Here is a 10,381-nt window from a genome sequence, read left to right on the forward strand (position 1 = left end):
AATAACTGGCCGGATCGTTACATGACAGGTTCATTTGATGATCATCTTGGCGCGTAGGCGCACCTGTTGAGGGAACTTTATGTGAGCTGCATTCCAGGCTACGCATCGCAGTCCATCGAGTCTCCATCGTACTATTTATTTTATCCTGTCTTATTTACATTATGTACAGATGTTGTATTATTATTGTACTCCTTAGAAAATGCTCATATACTTATGACACTGGGTTTTGGGATTATACTAATTGATGCTTACGGTTTCGTATATTATTATCGCCTTTTATTTCTTTTATAAACTACGAATGTTGTACGTTCCCGTAGATTTAGAAGTGTAAATCTCCTTCCTTATTAAAATTTATGATTTTGAAAGTAATAAAATGAGTAATTAAATTGATAAATCACTATTGGCTTGCCTGACAGAGGCATTAGGTGCCATCATGTCCTATAGTGGATTTTGGGTCGTGACATTACCCAACCCAAATTGGAAGATTCCTAAAATTCATTCCTGGGCCCACGTGCCTGAATTTCAGAAAATTTTGAAGATAAATGTTATCCATAACCTCATGAACTCAAATATATAATTTCTACCTAATTCCATAATTATTTAAGTGGTTTAGTCCCATTTTTAGCAAAACCTAAGTTTTTCAACTAAAACCATAATTTCTATAATTTATATGTTAAGAATCTATCCAAAATGCATGTATTAAACTCATATTGTGTAGAAATTACTTACCTCAAAGTGCTAGGTGAAAATCCCTCCTGAAAGAGCTCTAAAATCAACCAACAAGTGAGAGAAATGGACCAAAAAGCCTAAGTCCCGACTTTTAAAACATTCTACCCAGGTCTGTACCTTCATCGTGATCGCGAACAAGACCTCGCGATTGTGAAGGCAAAACTGATGATCCCAGGAAACATTCCTCCTCGTGATCACGAGAGAACACTCGCGAACGCGTGCACTGAGCCGTCTACTAATCGCGAATGCGTTCCATCGCTCGCGAACGCATATAGCAACTGGGTTGCCCAGGCCCTTGACTCTATGCGAAAGCGATAGGTCTCCCGCGAAGGCCACTGGCCCAAAGCCTTCAGGAACACGACGCACAAAACCACACAGTCCCTAATTCTTCTTCGTGATTGCATGGGTTCCTTCGCGTTCGCGAAGAAGCAAACCAAAATAGCACACCAACAGATTTTGACTTAGCTCCAAGCGGTCTGAAACGCACCCGAGCCCTCCGGAACCTCGTCCAAATGCACCAACAAGTCTATAATCATAATACGGACCTGCGCAAACTCTCGAAACACGTAAAACAATATCAAAACTAAGTATTGCACCCCAAAACCAAATTGAATCAAGTTATGAACTTCAAGCTTTTTAACTCACTCCAAACGCATCGAATCATACTTAGACTACTCGAAATGACACCAAATTTTATGTGCAAGTATTAAATCACCATACAGAACTATTCAAAGTCTCGGAATCCCAAAGGGGCCTCGATTACACCATAACCTACTCCAAACCAAACTTAAAAAACTTGAAAACCTTCAATGCGCCAACTTTCAATAGTAAGCGCTGAAATGCTCGCGGGTCATCCAAAACCCGATCCGAACATACGGTCAAGTCCAAAATCATCATACGAACCTATTGGGACCGTCAAATCCCGATTCCTAGGTCATTTACTCAAAACGTTGACTCAAGTCAAACTTAACCATTTTAAGCCACTATTAAGGAACTAAGTGTTCCGATTTCAACCCGAACCCTTCCAAACCATACCTAACCATCCTCGCAAGTCATAAAACAGTAAAAGTACATACGGAGAGTCTTAATTAGAAAAATGAATATCTAGAAAGCAAAACGACCGGTCGGATCGTTAAAAGATATAATGTGATTCTATACACACTTTAAATTTATTTGATAAAATTAAGTAAATAAATAATAGTCAAAAATATTATTGATAAATTTAAATATCTAAATAATCTAATAAAGTCATACAAAATAAAGTCAAGTTAAATTTCAAGAGTAATACAAAATTATATTAATTGTATTATACTAAATTGGTAACTTATTAAAAATTTACATGTCAATTTAAAAATATTAAATAATGAATAATACAATTAGATAATCAAGGAACAAAAAAAGAAATAAAATATATATTTGTGGCAAAATATAAAAATATAAGACTTATAAATAGAATTATGATGAGAAAATCCGTACATATACACATAACTAAAATTATAATACACTATTAAGTCATAAAGGAAGAATACTAAAAAAAAAAAAGAATTTCAAGCTATATGGTAAATTATATATTACTAATTAAATTTCTCATGTAGGAAATTTTAGTTAATAAATAGAACTCATAATTTTATAATAAAAAATATAAAAATATAAAGATACTATTAGAATATTATACATAAGATTAGTGTGTGTATATATATACTATAACTTATAGTCTATAACATAAGTTTAAAAAAATAAAAATATTTTTAGAGTGAGAAAATATATATCTATATTATATTAAAAGACAAATAATATCAAAATATTAAGTCAATTGAAAAGTTAATAAAAAGTCGTATCAGTAAATTTATAATACTAAGTACTTGCTAATTTAATAATAATAAAGAATAAATAAGGAACACACAATTTATTTGATTACTATATAATGTATATTCTTTGATTTTGTATAGATTTTATTATATTTCTGTATACTATATTAAATAATAAAATAATAACTAATATTTATTAAAATAATATAATATATTAGATCATAATTTTATAAGAATAATATTGAATTAACCCAAGAAACCTAATTAACTTCACCTAACACAGGCAACTATATATATTCTCCTAAACCTAACTCCTGAAGCCTTTAGGTTCCACTTGTCATTTTATTTTAGTTCCACTTGTCATTTGAAGCCTAGCAAAAGCCACAGAAGTTAACCAGTGAGAAAAAAATTATTTCGTAAGGAAGAAAGCAGGAACAAGTGAAGAACATGTGTCATGTTGAAAGTTGAAACCACAACTAAGCATTGTAAACATTTACAGATTTCGAGGAAAGCCGCAACAAGGATGACCTTTTTGTGTGTGTCTGTCTCTGCTCGTGCAAACATGTGTGCTAAACTAATTGCCTTATATCAAATTCGGCTTTATCACAAGCCAAGGCACGCGGGAGCAAGCAGATGTAGATTCATTGAATACATCTCCTATAACCTGTTCCGTTTACTTAAACTTATTATTTAAGAAAAGTCCGTGTAGTTAAACACAAATTTGCCTTCGTTCACCTACTGGTTAAATAGAAAAAAATAATATTGTAAACATTTTATGTGTTTTTTTTACGGATCTTCTATATTGTATTTTACCAACTTCCTGCAAAAATGATTATATGATTAAAGTAATATTGGTTATGGAATATAAAATCAAGTCTCCCCTTTAACTGCTACAATCTCATGTTACTGTGTGCGCAAATAGTCAATTGAGTTCTAACGAGTTATAATTATTTATAATAATCTAATCTATAATTAAAAAGCTTGAAAAACTGCAGGTGGATTTCAGCCCATTTCGACTTTAAGTTATTTTTTAGATGTCCTCCCGACTTCTCCACTGATGTTATGATATAATTTTCCGATGTCTATGATTCCCAATTCAATAATTTTCCGATTCTATGATATAACTTTAAAGTTATTCTTTTAGGTGTCCTTCCAATTCTGCGATGGACTTTGGACAATTTGATATGTACCGCAACTTGGTAACCCTAAGTTTTAACAAAGTGAATGGATAATGGCAATAACTGAAGCTTTACCAAGTTCAAATTCATTGCCCATAGGCTTATGTTTAGGGTGGCTTTGTACCCCCATTTTATTAAATTAAAGTTTAAAGAAAAAGATATAGGGACACTATGCCATTCTTGAAGACTTGCACGTATAGAAACATCCTTAGGTCAGCAGTGCATTTCGGCGTTTTACTAACTTATAATATGCAGACTTCTGAAAGGCAATTTGGAATGCAAATTCAGATATATGGCAATATGTCGGAATAAATCCATCTGAATTTGCATTAGACTTGAAATCTAAAAGCTGCTGAAGATATTCCATTGGTATTATCAACATAAAGGTGATATTTTATCACTGTCTCATTTTCAGAAACATAAAACATTTCATGAATCGCCTCTTTATACGAGTCCGGAATCAAAGTGTGAATCTTTTAGACTCGAGCGATCCAAATAGGTTTAACAAAAATTGGGCACCATTTTATATATAGCGCGGTTATTCACCGCGCCATACCTTAACGGTACTTTTGTCCGTTAAGGTATAGCGCGGTGAATAACCGCGCTATATATAAAATGTGACCCCACCAATAATTCATCTGCACTTAACTGACCCACTAATAATTCATATGATATAGCGCCTATTATGCATGTGCTATACATCAAATAATTGTACCCTCCGGACTGAGTTTTTTCTTATTTGAGGAGTTTCAGAATTTAGTGAAAATTCATTCAGGATCCTTTAAGTCTTCTGAAATATTTGTTCGTAAATAAAAAGTAAGTCGGAATGCCTCAATTTATAATTTTTTGAAAGGTGAGGATTTGATGATTTGAGGGCCGAAACGACCAATCCACTACGCGATAACGCCTTAGATCAAGTGTAATCTTGCTACATACCGAGAAGATACACTTTTTGTGGGAAGGGTAGGCTCCACTGAGTTTTGTTTTTTTAAAATGGAGGGGGGAGCGATTTTTTTGTTTTGGGGTTTGCTGGTTCGCGTCTGGTGGGGGAAGGAGATGGCACGGTTTTTTATATAGGTATAGCGCGCATATATAAGGCGCTATACTATAGCGCCTTATATATGCGCGCTATACCTGCCGCCCATTTTAAGTTTAAATATTGCGCGATGAATAACCGCACTATATATAAAATGGTGCCTAATTATTTTTTAATCTATTTTACCAAGTTAACCCGCAGTCGTGTTGGTTTACCCTTTTCTTAATTTGCTAACATTTCCAATCTCTGATTTTCGTACGTACCGTCAGCTATTAGTCTATTTTATAATCCCTCAATATTCAACAGTATCAGAGATATTTCTTAGCTTCATTAGGTACAAAGAAAATCTTCACTTTCTATATCTTTTCATAGCTAAGCATCAGTCCTAACTTTATTCAAAGTCTTTATTGGAAATCAAGACTACATATTACTGCCGAAGAAACATTGCAGTAACTTGATCTTAACATTGACTATACTGCTTCTAATTACTCTCAAAAGAAAAGCTACCTTTAGAAAATATGTAGAGAAATATAATTAATAGGATGTATGTGTTGTACAATAGACCTATTTAATTAGGCTCACCTAGCTTATTTTAAAGTCATGGATAGAAAGAATGAATGGCACTTTTCCATAACCAAAGATTTCAAGTTCCAAGAACTTCAAATTAGCATCTAACTTGTAGTTCTAAAATTTAGCCATAGAAATCATGGAACTAAGATTTTTGTCACTAAAAGGTGAAACTACATTGACAATGAGAAAATTATTTACACTGTCGGTGGATATAAATAAAATAATCAAAGCCAAATTAGGAATGGAATACTAATAGTGGTGGACAGTCAAGTCATAACTAAACCAGAAATAAGTACCAAGCTCTTTACTTTGGTCTAGAACCCAAAAATCCAAGCTGCTGAGCCAAAACATCCACATCTTCATCTTTTTCTTCAATACCAAGTACAGTGATATCATCTTCAACATTTTCATACAACAAATCCTCCCAAAATCATTCATCAATTGATTTATGCTCACTTTCTAATTCTCCTATATCTTCTTTCTCAATGGTGTAGTCTTCAATACTGATTGTGTTCCCACTTGGTCCTTGCATACTCATAGCAAGTCTCTCCAATTCAAAATCACCAAATCCATAAATTTCACCATAATATTCTTGAGATTCTTGCTTTATACTATGATTTCCATCATTCACACCATGACCTAATTCTATAACTCCAACATTATTACTAGGACCTTGATCAATTGGCCTCCTTCTCTTCTTCCTAATTTCATCCTCTATTTGTTCTTTCCTTCTTTCCTTTTGCTGCAACATCTGCTCCAAAAATCTTGGATTTTGTATTGCTTTAGCCAAGAAATTCATCATTTGTTGCTGTTTTTGTTCTGTCCTTTTAAGCTTTTCTTCCATTGCTTTAAGGTATGATTTAGTAGTCTGCTGCTGTTGTCTAAGCTTCACCAGTTCCATCATTAAAACCTGCTTCTCGCGCCTTACTCGATCAATTTCTCCATCTAATTCAAGCTTTCCCAATTCAATATAAGAGTCTATACCTTGATTTGAAGCTTGGCTAGGATGGAAATAACTTGTCTTTCTCCTCCTAATTGCTTTCAAGAGATGCCTTTGCCCCCTCAAAAAACCTTCATTAGCAAACTCCCATTCGTCTGGATTAACCTTCCTAAATCCCTGCATGATAATTCACATTGCTAGTACTCTTCCATTAGGGAGGAAAAGAAAAAAAGAAAGGACCACGAAAAAACCAACGATTTTATTTTCTACAATTTTTTATTATTGGTTATTAGTACCTACCTTATTTTCCAGTTTACTAAATATACCTTTTACGGTCTATTCATCTGTAGTTATATTTTACTGGTTGACATGATAGTATAAAAATTTCTTCACGTACACTTTCCTGTTTAATAGTTAAACTCATAATAAAATTATACTTCCTCCGTTTCAATTTATATGAATCTATTTTCTTTTTAGTTCGTGTAAAAAAGAATGACTCATTTCCTTATTTGGAAACAATTTACCTTTATGCAATGATTTATAACAACACAAAATATATGCGCCTCATTTTACACCACAAGTTCAAAAGTCTTCTCTCTTTTCTTAAATTTCGTGCCCAGTCAAATGGGTTCACATAAATTGAAACGGAGGGAGTATTGTTAACTCACTGGCTAGTCTGGAAGTTTAGAAGACCTGTAGAAATTATAAGATGTCAAGAAACTCGTACAAAAATTGCTACTGATACAAAAGAACTGCATACACTAATGAAATGTAGCTGGACAGACGGTAATATGAATTGGCTGATATTGTAATGTTAATTACTCGTAGGAAACTGAATATTTCATTTTTGTTTTGTAACCGAAGATTCACTTCCCTTTCTTTGTGATTGAGCTGCCAATTTATATAATTTTCTAAGCACTTAAAATGAGCTGTCATTTTAAACAAAAGAAACAAATCTATTGCAACTTGCCAATAAAGGAAACAAATCTAGTGCAAGTTGCCACTAAAGGAAACAAATCTAGTGCAAGTTGTATTCCACAGAAACTTCACGAACATGAGCGCAAATCATAACAAAATTCTAGAGCACTATACAAATACTCAACAACTATTTGTGTCAGTATGTAGAACTTTAAGTCTTGAACTTTTTTTGTTCCATTCACTATCTACCTATATATACCCCTATATACTATTTGAGTTGGTTGGAGAAAATAATGCTTACATAAGTATTGAGCTGCCTGACAAAGCTTGAGAAATTGCTATGCTTGAAATACCTTGGAAGGAGATTCATGGCAAAGGTTTGAGGATCCCAAACAATGAAACTGTTATTACCTCTACTCCAAGAAACAATATCGTTAGTGTTTGGATCATCCACAAGTTCATAAGTCTTTGTTAGAAATGGTGGAGGGCCATTCTCATGAAGCCCCTCCATTGGTTGAGGAATCCACATAAAAGAAGAAGGCTCACTAGATCCAGGAACCTCTTCTTTTATTGGAGCAAAACTAGGATCCATACTTAAAATCTTGAAGAAACAAGGGATAGAAAAATTAAATCGTATGAGGTGAAGCTCAAAAGAATAATAAGCTTTGATAGAGAAAATAACAAATGAGGATAATATATATATATATAATGTATTTTTAAGTTGAGAAGGGAGTGATGCTATAACATATATCTTTGGAGGTTTATCTTCAAAGGCTGTTGATTTGGAGTGGTTTAAGGAGTTAGGGTTTGCGAGGAAGGGTTGGAAGTAAGGAGAATCAAGATTTAGATGGAAAAATGAAGAAAAAGGGACGATAGACAAAGAATTATTTTCCAAAAAAGATGGTGGATACAGAGAGATAAAATAGTTGCAAAAACAGTTTGTAAAGTCAGAAAGATTGGATTTAGATATGGAAGAGAAGGAGAAGGAGATGGAAATATGTTGTAATGGAGGTCAAGAGGGAGGAGAGAGAGAGATGGAAAAAGGAGCTGTTAGGTCACAGCTTGATCAATACTGGTTATGAAAATAACAATAGTAGTTTATTATGGAATGGTCCTTAGATATTTTCAGTCCCTGATCTACCCTTTTTTTTTTTTTTTTTTTTCCTTTTCCCAAAATCCCTCCGCACTAACCCTTTAGGAAGGTTTGGTAGGAGAACAGTTCTAAATTCTTCATTAGTCTGGTATCTTTCTTTTTCCGGTGAAAAGCAGTATATTCTAACATTTTGAAAATGTCTCAAAATACTTGATACGCAAAACAGGATAACTCCTAGATCTCTTTTTTCCCTCTTATAGTACTGTTATAGGTAGCTTCAACTTCTTTCTAATAATTATTTACTTGGCTTTAATGCCTTACTTAAAATAAAGGGGATGATTCTAATCTTGTGTTAATTTTGCCTACTTATTAAATTGCGGCCGGAGAAATGTAAACGTGAAGACTCGGGTCCGAGTGCAACGTAATTAAGAGAGTCATCCATTAGGATGAGACGAAATGGGTAGGGCATGGTCGGGTCTCTGCATTGATTGGTCAGAGAACAACTACTTCACTTATTATTTGATTTAGTATGTATTAATATTATTCAAAAAATTAAATATTGAAGTGAGATATATATATATATATATATATATATATATATATATATATATATATATATATAACTAGTCTTAGAGTACGCGTATCGCGCGTGTACCTCGTCTTGAGAAGTACCCAAATTTTAAAAATTAGTATATATCAATTATTATTTTAAAACTTGTGTTTGAGATATATGATAAAAGTTAAAGAAAAGAGTGTAAAATCATGAACATGATGATTTTTTATCCGATTTAGTTAACTCAATAAAGAAGAAACTCTGTCATAGAAGCTCTCAATTATCTCTACGCAATATATTCAACTTAAACTTTATTCAAGTTTTATGATTTTATTACTTCTATTTCACAAGATATCATACTTGCTTTTTCGTGTCTTCAAGAACACATAACTCTAGTAAAGTTGAAGGATTCAAATGTTAAAATTCTTAATTAGTACTGAATTTATTATAATATTTTAAAGTATGGGTTAATCAGTGGCATAGCCACCCTATTTTTGGTAGATATTTTGTTGGGCTAGTTTTGGTAAAATTATTTATGAAGTGACACTTTGGATAGTTTTCCCTATTCTTTATTTATGTTATCTTTAGTAAAACAGTTATTATGGTGGCCAATCTATTTTGTCATTCTCCTTCTTTATTTAGGTCTTAGACACGCTATATATAGATTAGGAAAATAATTATGATTGTTCTTAAATATAAGAAAAATAATTAAATGACTATTCTTCTATATTAGAAAAATAATTTAAATTACTATTTTATCCAATGTGAACTCTATTTTTAAAGGGTAAAAAGACGAACGATATTTCACTAAAGGCCTTCGTGCTTTTATTATACTAGTCATGCGGTGCGCGCGTTGCGCGTGTAATCTATCTAAATGAGTATAATTTTTTTTAAAATCATATAAAGATTATTTTTGAATTAAAATAAATGTGAAATTTTATATTAAAAAGAATATTATTGATTTTGTATAGCTAATGCAATAAGGGATATCAATTTATACCTTCATTCTCTATGTTTTCTTTTAGCTCTTTTAACTACTACCTTAAAATTCTTGACATAACATGAACAAATTGCATCTGTTTAATGAGTTTGCATACAAAATTATATTTCCAAAGCTTTCTTCTTTACATGCTTAGCCTATTAATTATAAGGCAAATTCCTTGAGTAAAACTTAATTTCTCCCTCATCCATTCTTCCTTGTTTGGCTCCTTCTCCACCTCCCGTTGGCCACATGTCAATGGATATACAAAGATAAAACACAGCACATTTAAACACAAAGGGGATTCTAGATTAAGTGAAGTGGCATAGATACTGAAGATTCATTTAACCAACCTAATTTACTTGAGATTAAAATGTCCGTTGTAATAGGTGTAACTGGATCAACACTGCCGGTTTCGCGTTTTAGAGTAACTTTTCTGTTTCCACCCAAAATAATTTCGAGGAAAATGAAAATCTGACCTTTATTTTGTTGGGAAAATAATAATAATAATCCCGCCCAGAAATAATATCCACGATAAATAACAATAACACAAGAGAGTAACAAAGACACAAAATCT

General features: G+C 32.7%; 1 protein-coding gene across 1 annotated transcript; it reads right to left on the reverse strand.

Annotated features, from left to right (window-relative positions):
• Positions 1 to 5,356: 5,356 nt before the first annotated feature.
• LOC107760270 (heat stress transcription factor A-6b-like) lies at positions 5,357 to 8,531 on the reverse strand. Its single transcript, XM_016578297.2, has 2 exons — positions 7,481 to 8,531; positions 5,357 to 6,438 (listed from the first exon to the last, which is right to left on the reverse strand). Exons 1-2 carry the CDS (start codon positions 7,769 to 7,771, stop codon positions 5,752 to 5,754), a joined length of 978 nt encoding a protein of 325 aa, XP_016433783.1. The 5' UTR covers positions 7,772 to 8,531; the 3' UTR covers positions 5,357 to 5,751.
• Positions 8,532 to 10,381: the final 1,850 nt, after the last annotated feature.

The sequence above is a fragment of the Nicotiana tabacum genome, chromosome 14 (assembly GCF_000715075.1).
Source record: "Nicotiana tabacum cultivar K326 chromosome 14, ASM71507v2, whole genome shotgun sequence".
Classification (NCBI taxonomy): domain Eukaryota; kingdom Viridiplantae; phylum Streptophyta; class Magnoliopsida; order Solanales; family Solanaceae; genus Nicotiana; species Nicotiana tabacum.